At 39.5% G+C, this 24731-nt stretch overlaps 1 protein-coding gene across 1 annotated transcript in view; it reads right to left on the bottom strand.

Annotated features, from left to right (window-relative positions):
* ELOVL6 (ELOVL fatty acid elongase 6) overlaps positions 1–24731 on the bottom strand; it is a 127318-nt gene that overhangs the window by 18503 nt on the left and 84084 nt on the right. Inside the window, exon 3 of the mRNA XM_045187055.3 lies at positions 24515–24646. Coding sequence (XP_045042990.2) covers positions 24515–24646 — 132 coding nt within the window. The remainder of the gene's footprint in view (positions 1–24514; positions 24647–24731) is intronic.

Here is a 24731-nt window from a genome sequence, read left to right on the forward strand (position 1 = left end):
CTCGGTGAGTCGGAACCTCCAGTCTGAACCAGATGTTCTCAATGAATGTTTTGTACACTGCACTGGCTTCAGTTCACGTTGATGCATCTGTTTATTCCTTTAACTTGTAAAGGAGGTTAACAACCAATCTAAAATCAATAAACAACCAAAAGTGCCAGAAAATCAGACTGCATGGAACTCCAACAACCAAGAAGTTAAAGAAACAGTCAACCAGAACAACCGGACCAGTAAGGCAGTGGACCACGAGGGTGGGACTGGCTGATAGGCAACTGAGACACGGAACTGACTGCGGACTACAGTGAGGGTTGCCGAGGTGGGAGAAACTCCCAGTCTCACAGGAGAATTCATTGGAAAGTATGCTAGAGATGAGCAGGTAAACTGCATTGTTCCCTCTCTGGCCCCTCCCCCACAGGCAGCACCACAGCGCAGCAAGGGGGTTGCCCTGCCTGGGTGAATACCAAAGGCCCCGCCCCCTTACAACTTAACAGGTGCACGGAGACAAAGAAATAGGGCCTAAATGAAAGAACAGAGCAAAACTCTAGAAAGAGCTAAGTGATGAGGAGAGGAGATAGCCAACCTATCTGATGGAGAGTTCAAAGCCCTGGTAATCAAAATGCTCACAGAACTGATTAAGCTTGGTCACAAAATGAAAGAATAAATGAAAGATAACCAAAGTGAAATAAGGCAAAACATTCAGGGAACCAACAGTGACAGGAAGGAAACCAGGACTCAAATCAACAATTTGGAACAAAAGGAGGAAATAAACATCCAACTGGAATGGAATGAAGGAACAAGAATTCAAAAAAATGAAGAGAGACTTAGGAACCTCTGGGACAACTTTAAACATTCCAACATCCGAATCATAGGGGTGCCAGGAGAAAAAGAACAAGAGCAAGAAATTGAAAACTTATTTGAACAAATAATGAAGGAAAACTTCCCCAACCTGGCAAAGGAAATAGACTTTTAGGAAGTCCAGGAAGCTCAGAGAATTCCAAAGAAATTGGACCCAAAGAGGAACACACCAAAGCACATCATCATTAAGTTACCAAAGATTAAAGATAAAGAGAGAATCTTAAAAGCAGCAAGAGGAAAGGAGATAGTTACCTGGAAAGGAGATAGTTACCTACAAAGGAGTTCCCATAAGGCTATCAGCTGATTTCTCAAAAGAAACCTTACAGGCAAGAAGGAGCTGGAAAGAAGTATTTGAAGTCATGAAAGGCAAGGACCTGCATCCAAGATTGCTCTGTCCAGCAAAGCTATCATTTAGAATGCAAGGGCAGATAAAGTGCTTCCCAGATAGGTCAAGTTAGAGTTCATCATCACCAAGCCCTTATTATATGAAATGTAAAAGGGACCCATCTAAGAAATTGAAGAAGATCAAAAACTATGAACAGTAAAATGACAACAAACTCACAACTATCAACAAATGAACCTAAAAAAAAAGGGAAAAACAATGAAAACAAAGACTAAGCAAACAACTAGAATAGGAACAGAATCAGAGAAATGAACACCACATGGAGGGTTTTCAGTGGGGAGGGGGAAGGGAGGAATGGGGGGAAAAGGTGCAGGGAAGAAGAAGCATAATTGGTAGGCATAAAATACACGGGGAGAGGTCAAAAATGGTATAGGAAACAGAGAATTCAAAAAACTTGTAAGTACAACCCATGGACATGAACTAAGGGGGGGAATGCTGGAGGGTTGAGGAATGCAGGGCAGAGGGGGAAAGGGGGGAAAAATTGGGAAAACTATAATAGCATAATCAATAAGATATACTTAAAAAAAATAGTGTGGTGACATCTAAGCAAAGACCTGAAGGAAGTGGGAGAGTGAGCCCCATGGCTGTCCTATATCTCATGACCTTGGACTTCCTGGATCCTTAGATCAAGTGGTGCCCTATTTCTTTGTCTCCTGGAGGTGGAACTGCAACTGAGCCCCTAAGTTCCTTGTGTCATCAAAAGCTTTCTATTCATGGGTTCTGTCTCCAGCTGGCTGGAGTAGAACCAGAGAAGTAGACACAAGCCCAAATCTCACATTTTTCCATCTTTATTACTCTGGGAGCAAATTTACCTAAAGCAAGAGAGAGTACTGGGAAGGCCTTAGATGACTGCCGGTCCAAACGCTTATGACTGGGTTGGCCAAAAAGTTTGTTTAGTTATTATTTTTTTTTAAATAAAAGACACTTTTTCATTTTCACCAGTAACTTTACTGATTTGGATGCTTTAAGTATGCTGGCTATCTCCTGTGTTGTAGAACGTTGCGTGTTCTCAGTTAATGTCTCGATTTGATCGCTATCAACTTCAACTGGTCTACCTGACCATGAAGCATCGTCGAGCAAGAAATCCCCAGCACAAAACTTCCCAAACATGTTCAATCAGTCACAGCACCTTCTCCATGCACTGCAAAAATTTTTTTGTGTTTCGGTTGCATTTTTACCTTCCTTGAAATAATAAAGCATAATATGCCTAAAGTGTTGCACATTTTCTTCCAACTTCAATATCAAAATAGCTGCACAAAAATTCAACAATTTTGATGTTTTTTTAAAAAATGCGCTGATTATGACAGCTGTCACAATACAATCTAGTAAAATGGTTTTGAATGAAGTTAAAGACAATTAAGCACTACTAGAGCCATCTTACATAAAAACTAAACAAACTTCTTGGCCACTCCAATACCTTGGGCACTCACTTCAGTAACACCCATCCCAGTTAATGACTTTTAAAATATTGGAGCCAAAGACCAATCAAAAAGTCCAAACACAGGGGATACATGCCCTTGATAATGATGTTAAAATGACTTCCTGAAATAAATCAAAGTTTCCAACAATAAAGAGATGATAGAATGAAACCCAACTCGAACAAAATTATTACAGCCATAGCGGTGCCGCACGAAACTGCTGCCGCAGAAAGATGGAAAGCTAGAACAAGCCGAGCCGAGAACTGAGCACCAGTGTCGCACTCACAGCCACCAGCAACACGGGACAGAGTTGAAGAAATTGCCTGATAATGACTCAGCACTGGAAAGTATAAATTGAATCTATTTATAAGTAAAGATAAAGAATGAGTGATGAGTGCTGAAGAAAAGAGGGAAGAACATTAGTGCGAAAGTCTGCGACTGGAATGCTACGAAGCATGAGGAAATGAGGATGAAATCAGAATGCGTCTGTGTAATTTATCGTGACTATGTACATGACTATATATGATAAGATGCATCGTTTGTATTATAGGATCATAACGAACCCAGCCACTATCCACAAAACCCATTAGCAGCTCCGCAGAAATCTCATATTAAGCTTAGAGCTCCTCCAGGTCCTGTAACACGTGAAAATCTGAACTGGTGAACCTTACTTGACATCGTGACAAGAATCTGGTACCCTGCATGAGCAAAATCAGGGAGCGAAGACATTCCTTTGGAAAATTCTAATTACATCAGATTGTTTGTATGTGGGTTTACTCATTAAAAAAATTTATTCCAGCTATGGCTACCATTTTATTCCTCATAGTGTGGACGATCCTGGGACCCACTGAGAAATGTGCAACAGCAGTAGAAAAAAAAGATGTTCTTTGAGACTTCATCCGTCCAGGCAGCTGGTTTATGTCAAGAGGAGGAACTACTAAGCCACCCACCAGAATTGCTACAGTTAGGAAAAACTGACAATACCAAGTCCTGGTGAGGATGGAGAGCAACTAGAATTTTCACATGCTGTTGGTAGGAACGGAACTTGGTACAAACCCTTTGGAAAACTGTTTGGTAGAATCTATTGGGCCAGCCAAAAAGTCCGTTTAGTTTTTTCCATAAAATAAAAGACACATTTTTCATTTTTACCAATAACTTTATTGATTTGGATATTTTGAGTATGTCGGCTATCTCCTGCTATTGGCTTCTAATGGGTAGAGGCCAAGGGTGCTGCTAAACATCTTCCAATGCATCAGACAGCCCCACTTATTGTGAATTATTAGGCTACAATGTTAATAATACCAAGAAACTTTGCAAACTACTTTTGACACATTCGATCAGTCACAGCACCTTGTCCCTACACTGCAAAAATCATTTTTTTTTGCATTTCAGTTGCATTTTTACCTTCTTGAAATAACAAAGCATAATATGACAAATGTTGTGCATTTTCTTCCATCTTCAATATTAAAATGGCTGCACAAAAATTCACCAATTTTGATAAGATTTTTAAAATGCATGCTGATATGACAGCTGTCACAATACAATCTAACAAAATAGTTTCAAATGAAGTTAAAGACAACTAAGCACTACTAGAACCATTGTACAGAAAAAACTAAACAAACTCTTTGGCCAACCCTATAGTAAGGTTAAACCCTCTGACTCAGCAATTTCTCTCTGAGGCATAGAGCCCAAAGAAATGCCAATATAATGTGCATGAAAAACAGGCATAAAAATGTTCACCTCAGCATTATTTGTATCTCCAAATTAGAAACAACCCAAATGTCCACCTAGAATGGAGTGAAATAAAATATATAGACGAAGTACGACGCAGTAACGAGAACAAAGGAATTCCTGCTCCGTGCAAAAACATGCATGGATCTCACAAATACAATGCCGGATGAAAGAATTCAGGCACACAGCAGCATATACTGTATGATTCTGCTCACGTGAGGTTTAAATACATGCAAGATTAATCTGATGAGCGAAGTCGGAGTAGTAGGTATTTTTGGGGAGACAGAGATTGGGAAGGGGCACAGAGAAGGCCCTGCAGTTGGTGATGTTCTATAATCTTGGTCTGGGTGAGGATCACAGGAGTGAGTTCACTTTGTTAAAGAACCGTTCAGCTCTGCTCTTAGGATTTGTGGATTTTTCTGTATATATGATACACTGCAAACAAAAAGTTTACCAAAAAAATCCTATGCCCATTAGGTGTTAAGTTCTCTTAGGTAAAAGTTATTTTTAGGATCAGGGGATTAAAAAAAGAGGAAAAGACAAGGAATCTATTCTCATGGAGTCAACATTTCTGCTTGAAGGAAGGGACAAATATATAAAAAAAAATGGCTTCAGAATTTCAGGCTTAAAATTTTCAGATTGTTAAGTGCCATGATAAAACTGGGTGAGGTAATAATGACTTGAGATTTGGGACAGGAAGATCTGCTGAGGTCAGAGAAGGCCCCTCAGACGAAGGGACACGTGAGCTGATGAGAAAGAGCCAGTCCAGACAAGACCTGGAGAGCCTACCAGGTAGACAGATGGACAAGAGCACAGCAGGAATGAGCTGGGCATGCGCAAGGGCCAAGGCAGGGAGGCTGGCAGCGACAGGCGCCGAGATGAAATGCAGTTCAACAGTGGGCAGGGACTAAAAGGCCTTTGAGGATTTTATACACTATAGTGATAGTAATATTACTAATTAATAATCATAAATCATAAAATGTAATTTATTCTTACTATACTGCACAGGTATTGGTGGATTTTAAGCAGGGGAGTGACATGATGTGATTTTTTTTTAATGATAACTAAGGCTACTCTGTGGAGAATGGGCTGTAATATAAGATACAGTATAATAATAATATTAATAGTTAATACATAATTAAGGTTAATATACAATTATTAATATTAAATAATGGTAGTAATTTATCATTATGTTGTATAAGAAATCTACCAGGGAGAATATTTAGAAGGATGTTATAGCTCTCATTTCCAAATGAGATGACAGTGGGCAGAATACAGTAACGGTATACCCGAACAGAAGAAAGTAGACAAATCCAGGATGTATCTGGGCAGTGTAGCTGATTAGACACCCTAATAGGGAGGAAATCCAGAGTTCTATTAAGACATATTAGACATGAGATGCCCGTCAACAATTCAAGTGAAGACGAAGTAACTTTCCTCTCCAGGCTCTATGGCGTTAGGCTGACCAGGAAGCCGACTGACCAGGACGCCAACTGAGATACACCACCCTTGAGTGATGTTATCTCAGGTGCAAGCACCCAGTTAGAAGTCCAGGTGCTGAAGAAGATGGCTGTAGAAAGGTCAGAGACACAATAAGAGATGCATGACTAAGGATCAAGCATGCCACAGTTGGCCTGCGTCACAGTCTGATACCTCTGCAGGGCAGCTGAGCACGCACTGGACTTCTCGGCTACGGAACACCCGAAAAAGTCTTCAGTTGTTCAGTGTAGGGGGTAAGGGGAAAGAGGGAGAGTCCCTGGACTTGGGGGTGAAGGAGAGGGTGGCAAACAAAAACCCCTGAAATTATAGAAATTTGAATTACAGTTAACCTGGAGGTTGATAGAAATGCAGATTTCCCAGCTCCATCACCAGAGTCTAATTGAATAGCGTTGGATGAAGACCCAGAAATGGAATTTTTAATAGCGATTCCAGATGTTTTGATGCACATAGTCCACAGGTTACACAGTTTGAGAAACTCAGCAAAGTTTCTCCTCCCTCCCTGGCTCATAAGATCATCTTCTCCTCTCAGGTAAGCCACTCAGTCTTTCCGGCTTTAGCACCTTTCATTCGGACCTTTCCAGTTGTGTAAGCAGTGTGGCTTTGAGCAAAGAGCATGGGATAAACCCGATCCTGTCACCTATAAGCTGTGTGTCCATGAGTAAACTTCTTAATTATGCTAAGCATCAGTTCCTTCATCTGCAAAATAGGGACATAGTTGCATTTTATATGGATTTGGATCAGGACATTTTGAAACACTGATCTATAAATATTAATAAGGATGTTCCTAATGTGAATATTTTAAGGAATACAAATTCCTACATCTAAAATATACTCAAAATCACGTAATTTGAAAGCTGATGGCCGAACTGATTTAACACTTACAATAATGCCACATGGGAGGGGCACATTAGTGGGGGGCAGAAATACCCACATTGCTGGCCACTATTTTCTGAACCACTCTGTTGTTTAGGGGCCTCAGAAATATTAAGGGTGATTCTGGTGGCCGCTGGCCAGTTACTCTAACAATCACTGCTGGTGAATTATAACCATGCCATCCGGGTATTTACTTAGTAGGGGAGCTAGTGGTAGAACAGAGAAACTTGTCAGCAACCAAGAACTTCCAAATGAAGGATCATGAGTTACACATAATGAAAAGTTACCATTAGGTATGAATTTATTTGTTGTGTTTAAAATTATTCCCATGGGAAAACTGATTCTGGATTATGAAAGCACTGAAATATTGGAGTATTCTGAAATATTCAGGGAACTCATCCATTTCAAAAATGTGACCTCCCTATAATAATAGTATTTTCCCCCCAGGTCTGTTGTGAGAGAGATTTAGAGCAAAGCCTATAATTTCCTCTCTATTTTCAACAGAGGGGAACTTTTCACTTTAAATCAACAGTAATCTCTAAAATTTTTGAAAAATGAAGTTTTCAGAACAATAAAAATTCCCCATTCAGTACTGAGCTACTTCCTCTTCCCCTTCTCCACAGACTTCCATGAATTCATGGGAAGGTCCCAAGGAAGCCTAGTTAGTTAAAACCCTCACCTCTTGTATTAACCACAGCAGCCTGAGAGCAGGTAATAAGCCTGATTTTTCTCTCTCCTTTATTTTCTATGGCTTTGCCCACATTATTCTCTACCTTGCCTTCTGGTAGTCACAGCAAATGGACCACTTCTAAGAAAACTGCTCCCTGGCATATATGAGAAATATTTTTAATAAAATTCACTCACTCTTTTTGCACCTTGGCTCACATTTTTTTCTGCTACAAGACCAGGGTTATCTGACGGCCTGAAAATTTGGCAGTCCTAAATGGTAATTATTCTCACTTTGGAGTTGATTCAATACAGGAAACAACAAAAGACTTCTGGAAGGCTTGCAAGCCCAGCTGTCCCTGACACTCTTCATTCTGAATGGGCCTAATAATGTACACCTGTCACTGAAGTCACCGTATTTGTATAGCCTCTGAAACTGCATCAAGAAACTTTAATTTAAAACTTATGAAGGAGGAGTTGATTTTTTTTTTTTTAAATAGCTCCTATTTTCTGGTTGGTTTTCAGTGTAAAATCGAAGTGATTTCCGGTAGCTTTGGTTAGACAAAAGACTGCTCCTTTTGTTCTTAACAATTAGTCATTTGGTTCTTTCTTTTACTGCGTTTCTGCTATTTTGAATAAAGCTCCAAATACATGGTTTTGTTGATTTTGAAGAGAGTTTCATAAATCATTTAGGATTTCTAGAACATCTCACAGGGTTTTGCCTAAAAGTATTTAAGGAAATCATGGTAATAGTTTTGAAGCGTCCATGCACTTCGGTCGTCCCTACTCAAAGTTTTCAGTGGAAATGTTTGCAGTTTGTTTTCACCAAAGCCAACATCAGCCTGTTGTGGCTTATGTATCTCATGGGAATCAAAATGAGAACGAACACACTTTCTCAAAGTGCTGGCTGCGATAAGAGCAAGTGAAAACATGAGGAATTACTTGGGTATATTACTCGAGTGCATTGTTTTAATGCAGGGACTCTACGATTTAAAGTAGCCAGAATTTTTACAACAAACTTCTTTTTCCACTAAAAAAATAAGGTCTTTTTTACTTGGGCTGTTCAACTTTTCCCTTCTTCTAACACATGTTCTGTCTGGAACCCTGTGTGATGCCAGAAACTTCAGTTTCTCCCTCTATGCCACTGGTGCCTTTCTACCCTGGTCCTGGAGTGCAGAGGGAGTGAGTCTGGGTAGGTGATTCTATGTGTAAGTTCTTTAGGAGGAACTACTTGGGACTCCAGAAATTTCTTCCACTGGCTCAATCCCTGCTGGATTTTGCAGCCAGAAGTTGTGGGGACTTATCTTCCTGGTACTGGAACCCTGGGCTGGGGGGCCTGGTGTGGGGCTGGAACTCCTCACTCCCAAGATATCCCTCCCAAATTTTTATCCACCACATGTGGGTGTAGGACCAGCCTGTTCCGCATCTGTGCCCCTCCTCCAGTCTGGATGGATGTGGCTCCTTTAATTCCATTGTCATACTTCCATCTAACTCGATTTCTGACAGTGTTGACTGATGGTTGTTCTATATTTTAGCTGTAATTTTGATGTGGTTGTGTGAAGAAGTGAGCCATGTCTGTCTATGCCTCCATCTTAACCATTAGTTGCCTTTACTTTTAGTGACTTAAACTTGAACCTAGTTCTTCTACCCTGTGCATTGAAGTATAAGTCCTTAAGGAGCACAGAAAAGTTTATGTACAGCCTACAGGTGTCAACCAGCAGATCGGAAAACATTCAAGCATGATTCCTTAACTTGTAGGTGTGATGAAAGATGGTTTTGGTCTTAGCAAAAATGAACAAGTTGCCAAAAACCAGTTCAAGAAGTAAAGATGAAATCTTCAGTGCCAGCCTTTCTGTTCAAGATTGAAACGTTCTAGAGTTTTACTATGTTTTTTTTCTTTTTTACTATTTTCTTTTCAAAACCAGAAATTAAAAATTTTCTTTTCAGTTCTTGTCTCCTGAGCTTTGTGGCCTTGCCCTGGACCTTTTTGAATTTTTTTCTTTTTGCACCAAGCTAGTATAAACTCCAATTTAAAGTTAAACTTTTCCAGAGAACCCAAATCCCCGCATCCTGCATAAGAGAACTCTGAATCGCTAATGATTCATAAATTCTTCAAATTATAGGCCATTCCATGCAACTGCATCAAAGATTTCTGCTCCAGCTCTGGGTTAACACAAATACCTAGAATCAATGAACAATCTCTCCCAGCTACTTTAATCCCCCTGCACATCCATTCCTAAGCTGATGATGCTCATCCATTTCTCAGAACAGTAACAACAACAAAAAAAACCCCAAATGCTCCCTTTCTGTCCATCACTGCACCATTAGTAAAGAAATAAAGGGAATAAAAGAAAATGATTGTTTTATTATGTGGTTAGAAAAATGCAGTGTGAGCAAGGAGGTATTATGCCCCCAAATCAGTCATTTTAATTATATAGTTTTGACTCTAAATCCTGGGGCTCTGAACATCATGGATAACAATGAATACAGTGAGGAGAGCCTCAAGCATGACAATTTAGTCATAGTGGTGATCAGAAGGAATTAAACAGTTCCCACTGACTTTCACTTGTAAATTTTTAAAAAGTATTTATTTATTTAATTTTAGAGAGAGGGGAAGAGAGGGAGAGAAACATCGATGTGAGAGAGAAACATCAACGGGTTGCCTCTCATATGCACCCTGACCAGGACCAAACCCGTGACCTAGACATTTACCCTGCCCAGGAATCAAACACGTGACCTTTCGCTTTGCAGGATGATGCCCAACCAACTGAACCACACTGCTCAGGACCACTTGTAAAATTCTTCAAACAGGTGGTAGGAAATGAGCTCCAAGGAAAGCTAGCTACCAATTAAACCTACCTACTGGTAGCACTAACGAAAAGAATTGCTATTCACAAGGAAGAAAACTGGGCTCCCTATTTCATACGCAAAAACAAGTGGGATCTCGGCAACCTGTCAATCCCACAGCATCCTCAGAAATCGATGAGCACATACTATTCGGAGTTGCTGGTTGAAACAGAGAGAATAAATGTTGACAGCTTTCATGAAAGAACAGCTTCTTTCATGAATGAGGTCACAGGATGCCTGTGATCACTGTTTCTTATGGGAAAGGCATCATATTTAGGAGGATTTCATTTCTCCAAAACCAGAGGTTACTCTGGGCAAACCACCAGTGCTTCTTTACTGAGTCCTGCTCTCCTGGCATGTCTACTGCCACCCACCCTCGCCCCTGTGTGAGGATGTTGGGGCTACGAAGGAAAGGAAGTTTCATCTCTTCATGTGTCAGTTATGCTCTGCTCATGCACGGGCCTCTCCAGAGTAAACATTTAATACTTTCCCAGGTTATTCATTTTTATGTTTTTTTCAGCCAGTTACAGTGCTAGTTACCTAAACTTAGTTACAGATGTCAGCATCATCTGATGTATTCCAGATTTTGCAATTAGGCAATTTCATAAAAAGTTATGTCTGAAGATTTTTTTAAAAAAAGGATTCAATTTGTTGCTCAAAATCTTGTAGTTGTTTTTTTAACCCTGCTAAATATGAAGGATCATTTAAGGATTTGTGAGGTAACACAAGAAGCTTATAAGTACAGTAATCCTTAATTCAGTCTTACTCAAAATAATCCTTAGCAAATGCTTCAGGGGTTATTATACTTAAATCCTAAAGTACTGTGCAATCTCTTCGAGAATGCTCATGTGTTTCTCACACAAGATTTAGAAAAGCTATAGTATTCCATCTATTTAAACACAAATTCTTTTTTGTGAAATGATTTAAAATGTCTTACATGTCAGCTGTTTCAAGTTATTATAGCTCTGGTAATACAAACATATCACTGAAGTCACACTTCTGTCCAAACTCAAATATAGTCGATTACAGAGAATTAAAATTATAATAAAAGAATCTCAAGCTTAACATTAAATTACTGAAAGGGCATGCACCAAAATGTTAACAATAAATATCTGTGGTAGTAAGATTAAGGGTTTTATGGATGTGTTTTCTCTGTGATTTTCAGAGAATTCTCATTTCAAAAACTAGAAAAAGGATTGGACTTCTGGCCAAGATACAGGCATAGGAAGGTATACTTTGCCTCCTTGCACAACCAAAAGAGGTACAACAACAAATTTAAAAACAAAACATAACCAGAACTGCCAGAAAATCAAACTGTACGGAAGCCCAACAACCAAGGAGTTAAATAAGAAACATTCTTCCAGACTGGTAGGAGGGGCGGAGACTGGCGGCTGGGGTGGAGAGGATGAGTGGCAAGGCGGTGGCTGGAGGACCAGGCAGCAGCTGCCAGACGCAGTGGCCCCACACTGGAGTGTGGATAAACTGGGAGGCACAACTGGGGAATGAGACAGACAGTGCAACCCAGGATTCCAGTGTGGGGAAATAAAGCCCCAAAACCTCTGGCTGTAGAAACCTATGGGGTTGCAGTCATGGGAAAAACTCCCAGCCTCACAGGAGAGTTCATCGGAGAGACCCACAGGGTCCTAGAATGTACATACACACACCCACCTCGGAATCAGCACCAGAAGGGCCTAATTTGCTTGTGGGTAGCATGGGAAGTGACAGAAAGCCAGCTGAGAGGGGAGCAAGTGGCATTGTTCCCTCTTGGACCCCTCCCCCACATACAGCACCACAATGCAGCAAAGTGGGTTGGCCCACTCTGGTGAATACCTAAGACTCCAACCCTTACAATGTAACAAGTGCACTGAACAAACAAATATGGCCCAAATGAAAGAACAGATCCAAAAATAGAACTAAGCAATAAAGAGATAGTCAACCTATCAGATGTAGAGCTCAAAACACTGGTAATCAGGATGCTCACAGACATGGTTGAGTATTGTCGCAAAATAGAAGACAAAGTGAAGGCTATGCAAAGTGAAATAAAAGAAAATATACGGAGAACCAACAGTGAAGGGAAGGAAACTGAGACTCAAATCAACAATTTGGGCCAGAAGGAAGAAATAAACATTCAGTCAGAAGAGAATAAAAAAACAATAATTCAAAAAAAAATAATAATGACATGCTTAGGAAACTCTGGGACAACTTTAAGCATTCCAACATCTGAGTTATATGGGTGCCAGAAGGAGAACAGGAAGAGCAAGAAATTGAAAACTTATTTGAAAAAAAATAATGGAGAACTTCCCTAATCTGGCAAAGGAAATAGACTTCCAGGAAGTCCAGAAAGCTCAGAGAGTCCCAAAGAAGTTGGACCCAAGGAAGCACACACCAAGGCACATCATAATGACATTAGCCAAGATTAAAGATAAGAAAAGAACCTTAAAAGCAGCAAGAGAAAAGGAGACAGTTACCTACAAAGGATTTCCCATTAAGGCTATCAGCTGATTTCTCAAAAGAAAACTTGCAGGAAGAAGGGGCTAGAAAGAAGTATTTGAAGTCATGAGAGGCAAGGACATACATCCAAAATGACTCTATCCAGCAAAGCTGTCTTTAGAATGGAAGGGCAGATAAAGTGTTTCCCAGATAAGGTCAAGTTAGAGGAGTTCATCATCACCAAGCCCCTATTTTATGAAATGTTAAAGGGACTTATCTAAGAAAAAGATGATAAAAAATATGAACACTAAAATGACGACAAATTCACAACTATCAAAAACTGAACATAAAACACAAAAACAAAAACAAATTAAGCAAATAACTAGAACAGGAACTGAATCACAGAAATGGAGATCACATGGAGGGTTATCAGCAGGGAGGTGGAAGAGGGAAAACGGGGGAAAAGGTACAGGGAATAAGAAGCATAAATGGTAGGTACAAAACAGACAGGGGGAGGTTAAGAATAGTATAGGAATGGAGAAGCCAAAGAACTTATATGTACAACCCATGGCCATGAACTAAGGGGGGGAAGGGTGAATGCTGGTGGGAAGGGTGGTGCAGGGTGGAGGGGAATAAAGGGGAGAAAAATAATGAGGCAAATATAATAGCATAATCAATAAAATATATTTTAAAAAACTAGAGCAAAAAGCTTTTTTTAAAAAAAGTAATTACTAAAATAGCGCTTCTAATTGCAAATAAGCAAAGGCCGTCTTTAGTCTTTAGTTCTGTGAGATAGAGAGGACATTCCTTGTCTGTACTTACATTCACCTGTAGCTCTTGGTGCTGCTTTGGGCTCTCCATATAGTATGTATTAGATTTATAAGAAACTGCCACATAATGTAGACACTTGTCCTATTTGAACTAGATCATTATACTGTGAGGAGGCCCCCCCTTAATTTGGAAGGAAATAGAACAATCAGACAAGTCTGGAGCAGCAGACTGACGTGCAGGTCAGTGCCCACCCTATGGGAAGGAGGGGCAGCCTGCCCATGCTCGCCAGAGCTCAAAGCCAGGTGCATAGCAGCATGATGCTATGTGCTCCTGGCCTTTCCTCAGGAAGCCACCTTTTCAGGAGCTTGGAATTCTCCCTCATAATGGATATTTTTATATTTAAAACACAAGTAAAATCTCATGCACTTAATTAATTCATCTAATTATTATTTTCTTGGAAATACTTATAAATATAGGTATTTTCTGGATTCAAGGGAAAAGTGGGAACATTGTTCCTATCCCTTTATTGGAAAGACTTTCCAATAATGGAAAGGAGAATTACTAACAACTGTCTATAAGCCTCCTCTCTTCATTTCCCTTTTTCATTTTTAAAAGATAAATATTTATTAATTACCTACCTGGACAGTAAGGACTGGGCAGAAAATCAAACAAAAATCCATATTCTCATGGAGTTCAGATTAAGTAGGAGGGAAGAGAATGAACGAGATTACTAATACACAGAGTGGTAAGTGCCAAGGAGGAAAATAAATCAGGCGTGGGCAATAAGGAGTATAGGCGGGGATTATTGTCATTCAGACCGGGGCGTGGGGAAGGCCTCAGTGAGAAGGCGAAATTTTAGTAAAACCCTGCAGGAAGTGAGAGACAAGCCCTTGGAATATCCGGGCAAGGAATGTTCTGTGTGGAGGGAAGCATCAAGTGTGAGAGCCCTGAGGGAGCAGCCTCACTGGGTGTTTCAGAAACAGCAAGGCACCACTGTGGACTGAGAGAGTGGAGAGGAGGAGAGGGACGGAGGTCAGAGTGACAGAGGTCAGACAGGGAAGGGCTTTGCAGGCCTCTGGAAGGCTTCTGCAGTTACATGACGTCAATGCCAGGTTTCTTGAAGCAGGTCTGTACTTCCACAGGTAAAGCCTGAAGATTCCCAATGCAGACTGGGCTGACATATTAGCTGAGGCAATTGATACAAGACACATAAAGGGTGACCAAGGGAAGTGACTAAAACTGCCAATTACCTGTGTCTGGAGAAGTGGCCTATTCATTAATTCAGGAACTGCATGTAAGGTGTTCCAGGAATGGCTGGACACAATTCTGACCTTAAGGAACCCAGACAATCTCTGGGAGGTACATGGGTAAGGCAGGAAGTACATAGTCTGGTTACGTGATGAGATAGCAACACGTTCGGGAGAAGCTCAGAGGTGGGCTGAAATGATCAGAGAAGCCTTTATAGAGAAAGCATTCTAAGTTAAGTCTAAACAATAGCTACGGTTAAACTGAGAAAGAATCGAGAATGAGAAGGAGGTGTACACAGTGTGTTCGAAGACATGAAGTGAGGATGTGCACAGTAGGTTTGTTTTGCTGGCAACGATCAGACACATGTTGGCTGGAACAGAAAATTTGCATAGGGCAGTGGTGAAAGGTCGGTCAAGGAAAGATTGCAACTTTTTATGGACAGATTGAAGGTTTAATCTATAGACAAAGGAGTTTCAGTTAAGGTTCAAACAGGGAAATAATATGGCACGTAGAGTAGTTTGGATAGACAAAACATTCAGGGGACAGCAATGGGTGGTTGCAGTACTTCAGCTCTGAAGAGATGAAGGTCGTCACTGGAGTGTCCAGAGTGGAAATGCAGAGGAGTAGACAGCTACTCAATATATTTAAGAAGAATTATACAGCTTGGTGATGGGTTGAGTTATTTTTTGTTAAAGATTTTATTTATTTATTTTTAGAGAGAGAGGAAAAAAGAAAAACATCGATGTGCAAGATGAACATCAATCGGCTGCCTCTTGCATGCCCCCAGCTGGGGTCTTGGCCCCCCAGCCCATGCGTGTGCCCTGACAGGGAATCAAACCTATGACCTTTCCGGTTTGTGGGACCACGCCCAACCCACTGGGCCACACCAGTCAGGGCAAAATATACAAGTACCACTTGTATATTTTGAATGACTTAAAGATGTTCACTAGGAAAACAGTGATAAATTTCGAGAAACTTTAAAGGGTTATCAAAAGGGATCTGGTTCAAATATTTTAAATATGAGCAATGATATTTCAGATGTTTGGAAATTTTATAGGCAGGAGAGCAAGTTTCAGATGAGAGGTCAATACTGAAAATATAGATTTATTAGGAGTAAGTTAGTAAATGATTTTGATGGTTGTCCTTTTTCTGTTTTATTGAGCCAACACAATTTCTCAGGGGGTTATTAGAATAACCGTATCATTTACCATTCAAACTGGGACATTTTTGAGTGTGAAAGAGGAATTATTGGTAATTACACCAAGACAATGGGCATAAAACCAAGACTGTCGAGAGCAAACCAGGTTGTATAAAGCCCAGTTTATAAGTGCTATCTTACGTTTAAAGTATGGAGAGTTGCCGTTTCTTATCTTTATCGTTGCTCAAAATGAATCAAGTAATTCAATCAGTGTCACTTTATTGTGATTTGATACTAGAGCCTCTTCTGGCAAAGGACTGAGTTCTAGACATCTAAAAATCAAATGCAATGCTAGTGAAGAAGCCTATGTCATATAATTCCTCTCTGTTATCTATTACTGATGCTCCCAGCATGGCTAATGAAGTGTGGAGGGGAGAATCAGAGATACTCTGGGTTGGCATTGGAACCTCTGATATAAAGTACCGTTGAAGCAGCATTTTACTTTAGTTGCATCTAAAAACACGAGGATGGAATAGATTTCCAGGGAGCTTGGGAGAATGCGTAGAGGGTGGACTTGTGTGTTGGGTACACAAGTGTGGGCGAGGGGTAGGGCGGGAAAGTTTTCCTTATTGTATAGCTGTGATTTGTCGGGTAATACCTCTGCTGTGTGTGTAGGCGGAACAGAATAACAAAACTGATATTCGAACTGAGCAGAATTGTGGCAGCTATTTTGTGGCAGCAGCTATTTTGGCAGCTCTCAAGTGGAAAGGGATTCAACTACAACTCAAAATGCTAAGCAAATCCACTGTCTTTCAGACTACACACGGTCATCTCCATTTATGAAAACGCTAGCATGGTGTTCCTCACTGAGGAAGTAAGCCAGCTCTTGATGTACCAAGTAACTGTAAGAATTATTTTTCTATGGCAGTGACTTTTTTTGCCTTTACTATTTATTAGGCTTTTTGACTTAACAGTTTTTTGGTTTTTTAATTTGGTGTAGGTGCTTCACCTTTCTCTTGGTGCCAAGAGAAACAAAATGTGTTTTGCTCTCATTCTGGGACCCACCTCTGAAATAACTATGTCATCTGTCTGTTGTGTTACTCCTAGTCTCAGTTGTTTTATGTCTCAACAAACAAAATTTCAGCCATTTATTTCTGAGAAAACTCTATTTGATTCTGCAAAGAAAATTTTTATACAACCTGCCTTCAGAAAGGAATATTTTTCTATATATCTGTTAGTTTCCATTTAAAAAATGAGACAGCAGCTGTAAAAGATAAATATGGCACCAGAATCCAAAGATAAATGATTTCTAAGGTTCTTTGATAAATGACCCAAAAGCCAGAGGAAGAAAAGCACAAAGAACTGACATAAATAAGATCATATTTTGCACTTTCAAATAGACAAGCATAAAAACAAAAACAGTTTGACAGGAAGGGATGATTAACAAATGTTTAGGTGAGCAACAGCGGAACCTCCATTTGTCTACGTTTACCAGACCAAGTATCTCGTCTGTATACAAGGTAGAAACACTAACAATGATCCTCTTCAAGGGCCGAAAGACAGACGAAAAAGAAAGTTCCCGAAATTATCCTCTCAGGTACACATACACACTTCACTCAGGGTCCTTGTCAGAGAAGAGAAAACTAAAAACGGTTTTCAAGTCTAACTGTGAATCTGCCATTATTGGGGGTGTGTGTATGTGTATCAATAGGGCAGAGTCCGTGTTTTGATATTAACTTGCTCTATTTAATTTAAACCAGCATTTCACCAGAAACTTACAAAATGACAATTGTTGTCTCTTCTTTTGAGAAACATTTTTTTCATTATCTGATTTCAACTTGTGAAGAATAGTGCTATCCATCAAACAGTTATCTTTTTCTTGTTTGACTTTTCTGTAACAACATAAAATCTTACAAAAGGAACGCAAGCCTCCTTTGGGCCCTCTCTGGTCCCATCACTCTCCCTGCCTCCCCAGAAGCCAAGATAATCATTAACCTACACGTTTCAAACATTATTTTTGTGCTTTTACTACAAAAACATTAATAAATAAAATGTAGCATTGATTTATGGGCCACTAAACTTTTCACTCATGGCCTCACACTCCCAGAATTATTCTGCAGCTTGTTTTTTTTACTTCTCAACATTACGCTCTCTAGAGTTGTTCCCATTTCTTTTACACCATCAGTATTACTGGAATCATTGTCTATAGTGCTGTTCTCTGTGGACTGAGAGGGACCATTTTTGGCAATCGCAGAACCAAATACTAGATACAAGGTGCTTGAGTATAAACTGATTAAGTTGTTCTGAAATTTGTCATTTTCAATGTTTCATCATTTTGCAGGTTGATGATGTAATGCACTTACTCCTTCAATATGAGTTTTTAAAATGTCCTATCTTTCTCATCTGAACAACTCCACTTGGATTTATTATGTAGTTGTTTCCTTAAAAATAATAAAGCAATGGCCAATAATTCTTCCAGCATCAAATAGTGTGTATAAAATCACAAAATTTGATGAACTACCACTTGCTGGTCTGTACCATTGTACATAATTTTCTGAACATTTCCTGTGCTACATGTAAATGCTTTGTTCATGGAAATCTCATTAAAGAAAAAGTAATTTTCTATTAATCTGAAAGATATTTTATACTTAAGCTGACAATGAAATTTAATGACAAATAAAAATATGGCCAGGACATAAAAATGAGTTTTAACAGGGAAAACTGCCAGGTAATAACGAGGTGAGAAGTCGAACTACAAAATATGTATAAAGCATCTGGCTTTGTGAAAACAAGGCATAAAACCATTGAAGCCGGTGTGAATCACCAGGAAATGGGAGTAAGCAAATTTGAAGCAAGTGCATATTGGCACCTATAAATCTGCAGCACAAAGTGTTATCGAATTCTAACATGCACTGCTAGATACCTTGCTTTGGCCTGTTCGGGGTCAGAGACCTAGAAGAGGGCTCCTTGGAACTCCTCATGCTGCCAATGAGAAGAAAACACTGCCAGACAGATACTGGGCACAGGCTGTTTGAATCAGAAGCACACACATCTGTGACCAATCTAAGGAGTTCTTAAATAAACACAGAGTAATGTTTTTTACAAGTCAACTGGAGTAACACAGCTGAGATGTCACAGCAATACGATTTGATGACTCAGCAGTGATGGAGAAGAATGGACTACAGGTACCCCAAAGTGTGTGATGCTGTTTGCCTGAGGAACAACTTCATCGAAAGGATTTGCTAATTCAAATCACCTGAGTTTTTCAGTACAGACCCTAAGAAAACGTTCAAACGTCTAGGGCCAAATGCACATGACGTTGTCTCATCAAATAAGGAAATGATTGTCCTCAGGTTGGGTGGGATGCAGGCGGGAAGCAGGGGCGGTATCATCCTCACAGTCGTATTTGTAAAGACTAATTGACACCGGAAGCTGATGTGTGCATCTGAAAGGGGGGACAAGGTGCGGGCAAGGAGAAGAAACTGTATAAGCAGCAGCAGCAGCAACAAAATCCAGAGTGATCATCCTCAAAGGAACTGAGTCTATCACAGGCCTGGTGTAGACTCATTGCTCATATTCTGTCTGTTCCATCAAAACTTATGACAGCTTTCAATAAATTAAATCGAATAGTCAGTTAACATCGAAAGTAAAGAGAAAAATATTCTACAGGTAATTCTTGTTGAACTATACAAAAAACCGTACCATTTTTTGAAGTAGATGGTATGAAGATAGGGTTTTAATTTTTTGCTTAAGTACTCTGCATGTCCAAATTAACCTCCAATTTCAGTTGTCCTAGTTCATGAGCAAACAGGTGTGCAGCGTCTGAAAATTAGTCATAGGGGAGTCTCTGGCTACTGTAAAAACTAATGGGCATGCTTGACAAGTTGGGGCAAAGAAATTATTCTCAAGCAGCAAAATGCACACGAAATTATCTTTGCAGTGATTTTCTATATCCTCTGACTGAAAAGTTTGGTTCCCGTTCTCTTTCCGTGTTCTCACAGATCAATGATATCCTGTAGTGGCAAAGAGAGTAAGTGCAGTGGAAGTGGAGTAGATGCAGACTTATATGAGAATGTCTCCCAGCCCCGCATGGTGTGGCTCAATGGGTTGGACGTCATCCCACAAAGCAAAAGATTGCTGGGTTCTGTTCCCAGTCAGGGCACATGCGTAGGTTGTGGGTTCGGAAGCAACTGATTGATATTTTTCTCCCTTTCTATCTCCCTCTCTTCCTCTCTCTCTAAAAAATGAATAAATATTTTTTAAAAAGAAGAAAAAGAATGTCTCCTGAGCAAGGAATTTCTAAACTTCTATAGTAGTCACTATTTACAGATGGATTTAAAAATTTGTGAATTTTCTTTATTTTTAAAGTTTATTTCTAGAGAGAGGGGAAGGGAAGGAGAAAAAGAGAGAAAGAAACATTAATGTGTGGTTGCCCCTCACACACCCTGTACTGGGGATCTGGCCAGCAACCCAGGCATGTGCCCTGATTGGGAATTGAACTGGCCACCCTTTGGTTCTCAGGCCCGTGCTCAATCCACTGAGGTATAACAGCCAGGGCTAAGAATTTGTGAATTATAATAAGGTGGGAACCAAAGTTTTCTACAAAAGCACAGTCTTGTAATAATGAAGCTATTCTATATGACCAAAATAAGAAAATTCTTATTTAATATTCACCAAAACATCTGTTTGTAGGAAGAGCTTATTTTTGATTCTTTATAAACTTCATTCAAGAGATTCCCAAATAAAACAGAGCAACTTATCACTTGAAATTCTCTGGAACTGCATAGGAGATCATCTATGTATGTTACAGACGATGTTGTAAATGCAGAAAAACACAAAGGACAATAAACATCCAATACCCGGATTGAGGTTTATCAACATTATTATATTTGCTTTATTTGATTTGAATAAGATAACACATCATAAAAAAATTTAAATCCTTTCAATTTCTGAATTGCCAGTCCACTAAAACAAAGCTCTACAAGCACTGAACTGTTTTATTTTCTAGTAAATAGTAGGCATTTAATAAAAGTATGTCTCCTCTGCCTTTTCACAGATTTAAGAATTGAGTATGTATTCTTTTAGTATCTTTTTAGATACTTTTACAAGTGTTTGAAGGTATTAATGAACAACGTGTAAGTATTTGGCGTCTAGGAGTAAAACGTACATAAACATTGTATAAAAATATCATTTTGTATTTAGCCTTTTTCACTCAATGCATTGTCAACCAGAATTCTGTAAGCATAGAGGAACCTCAACATACTACTCCTAACATGGAGAAATGCTAGGCTAACACAATAATAGAATTCCATTATCAGTATTTTCCGAATTCCTAATTAGAATATTATAATCAATTTTTACAAGACTCTAGACCATCCAAGCTCAGACTGTTCAATGTTGTTCTGGTTTTTAAAGTTTTATACAAAACACAACTCTGAAGGAAGTAAAGTAACCGAATTAAGGAAATAAAAGAGGAAACAAAAACTTGTCAATCTAAAAAAGATAAAGTATTGTTAATGACAATTATATATGCATTGTAGGATAAAGTAAATGAATAATTACTGGCTGACATTGGGAACTTAGATTTTGGCATGGGAAGAAGCAGAGATAAGTTAATTAAGTAAAAACTCTCTAGTCATAAATATGAATTGGAAGTATCCAACTCTGGGTATGTTTCTTTATTTTTTAAAAAAGGTTTTATTGATGTATTTTTAGAGAGAGGGGAAGAGAAGGAGAAAGGGAGAAAAACATCAGTGTGTGGTTACCTCTCATGCGCCCTCTACTGGGGACCTGGCCAGCAACCGAGGCATGTGCCCTGACTGGGAATCAAACTGGCCACCCTTTGGTTGGCAGGCCAATGCTCAATCCACTGATCTACACCAGCCAGGGCTGTTTCTTTAAAAATAAGTAATTTTCTGTTTCTGGCCTCTGAAAGTCCTAGAAATAAGAGCTGACTTAGCACCAACACCCATCCCCAGTACTCAGATAGTGGTTTCCAAATAATATTTCCTCTCTCCCAAAGGAACTAGGGCTCCTGAGAGAAATGGCTAATTCCATTTCTGGACAAGGAATGTACAATATGCCTGGCCTGGAACATCTTGTCATCCCCCTCAGAGAACCAAGCTATGAGAACTACTCAGTGCGTGTGAAAAGGATTCACGAGTCAACTTGAAAAAACTCCCACTGGTCAAAGATGGACTACTTTAGCATCCAAAAGAATGATAGCAATGAACCGAAATATAGCAAAACCAAATTCATTTCAAAATCATTGACACTTAAAGTTTATGTATAGTATTGAGTATATTAACTCAATCCATGAGTTAATAATAATAGTTAAAAAGGAAACAGCTATTATTTACATGCTAGGTAATCAAATACTTTTTTTCTGAAATGGCTACATACTGTATAGTCAAAGAATCAAGCATTTATCCTGCTTTTGCTGTAATAACTATGTATACTTCAGGAAATCTGAAGAGTTGATTGATAAAGGCAAGTTTTTACTTATAGAATGTCAAATATTAAACCTGAATGTAATCAAACTTCTAGATCTAACTACCCACTAATAAGGAATATGAAGGACAGAAAAATGCAGTCGGGGAACTCCAGTCTGGGAGGAAAGTCTAAGGGGCAAGTGATCTTCAAAGGATGGACGGGGGTTGGGGGGACAGGGAGGTGGGAACCTCTAAGTTCAAAGAAATCAGCCAATGAAAATGTGTGGATCTTCTTTTGTTTCAGATTCTTAAAAATAATTTTTGGGGGTACAAAAATAGTTTATGAGACAACTGGGGAAATTGAACACTTAATAATAAAGAATTATTGCTAATTTGGTGATATAATGATACTGTGGTCAGTTTTTAAAAAATGAGTATTTAACTTATAGAAATCATATTATTTTATTCAGATATATTTAAGCTTGTATTCTTTCCAAATAATTTGGGGTAAAGGAGAAGGTGGTAAGGATATAGATGAAGGAAGATTAACCCAGCATTGACAATTATTGAAGCAGGGTAAGGAAAGCATAGGGGTCCTTGTACTCTTTTCTGTGCTTATATGTGTTAAAGTTTTAGAAAAAAATGATAATGGCTCAGGAATGTTGAAAACTGTAAAATGCTGAAAGGCATCATTAGGATACAAATAACATTTTCCTCAAATATCAAAATCCTTTTGGTGAGGCATACTCTGTGAACCTTAAATGTAAATAAAAATAAAAATGCTATTTTGGGTTAGAGACTCATGCCCTGACACAGACTGAAATGGAAGGAATCATTAGGGCGGATCCAAATCCTGAGTACCTCAAACACAGCGCCTCACCAAGTGCACGAAGATGAGCATATTTCGTAGCAGCAAGCAAATGACCGATCAGATGTAGGGAACTAACATAACGGAAATGTACAGATTAGTGGAGTTTGTGAAAACCCTCTTCCTGATCATTTTTATTAAGGCAGAGTGACTAATGAGGCTTTTAATGATACCGTCATTTCTGCTTAGTGGTAGAACAGTTAATATGTAATATGAAAAAATAAAAATAAAATCATAAATATTAAAATGAATAGCTTTTCATTTTGTAGTATATTCACAGCTACTTCCCCTACGCCGGAAGCTTAGTCATAAACTTGCTGATTTTGCTGAGCAAAACACCAATAGAACAGGTGCCTTTGTCAGTGCTGTAGGTGAATTTGGCAACTTTTTGGACACCAGCTGTGTGCTAATTAGTCTTGAGATTGCCTGAATCACCAAATATTACATAATGCTTCTTCGAGCTTCCAGGAATGAGTCTGGATGTTGGCTGGCAGACGCCCCTGGGGAGACCATGCCTGGTTCTAACAGCTGCTATGATGAGCTCCACCAGATATAAAGAACTGGCTGCATAAACATATGCCTCAGAGTCACCTCAGGTTAAGGGGGTGGAGGGTGCTTTAGGGGATGTAGACAAAAGCATTCTCTGGTCTAATGACACTGACACAGGCACATGACCAGGATCTGGTTATGACTGAGTGCCTTTTTTCTTTTTTAAATACTCACCGGAGGACATGCTTATTGATTTTTAGAGAGAGGGGAGAGGAGGAAGAGAGAGAGGGAGAGAAAGATCAGTGTGTTGATCGGGTTGCCTCTCCCACACATCCTGATCAGGGACTGAACCCGCAACCTAGGTATATGCTCTGACCAGGAATCCAAACCGCAACCTTTCTGTCTACCGGATGACACTCCCATCCAGGGAGCCACCCTGGCCAGGGCCGAGTGCCATTTTTGATGAAGTATTAGTAACAGCGTTAACATTCGAACCCTATGCTCTACTATGGACTTCAACAGTGTGGCTTTTCCATTTAGCCATTCATCTAGATTTATGCAAAAGCAGAAAACGGACACACTATTTCTAGTCTTAAGAGATAAACTGGAAATCTGATGACTACATGAACAGTTTGGACAAGACGGCCTGAGAACTTCTAAACCAAGAGATTGGTTATAGTGTGGGAAACTTGGTTGCAATGAAGGGTTTCTCTCTGGACATGGCTTTAAGTCCTCGACCTACTCAGTAACCAAAAATATGAGACGTAAGATAAAATGCTCAAATGTTGCTTCTTTCAGACAAGTCTGATGAAATGGATGGATTTCATCAGCAACGTGAACACCACCTACCTGAAGACTGCGAGGGTCAGAGACCAGAGCACTAAAGGCTTCCTCAGCTCAAACTTCGCCCGTTTGTTCATGACGTGCCGACCACCAAAGATGAAGGCAGCGTACAGGGCAGAAAACAGGAAAGATTTCTTCCTGTGGACAAACAAAATGCCAAAATCTTATAAAATAAAAATCTAAGCAATTTATTTTCATCCATTAAAATTTGTATTTAGTCACT

This window comes from Desmodus rotundus, chromosome 4 (genome assembly GCF_022682495.2).
Source record: "Desmodus rotundus isolate HL8 chromosome 4, HLdesRot8A.1, whole genome shotgun sequence".
NCBI classification, from domain to species: domain Eukaryota; kingdom Metazoa; phylum Chordata; class Mammalia; order Chiroptera; family Phyllostomidae; genus Desmodus; species Desmodus rotundus.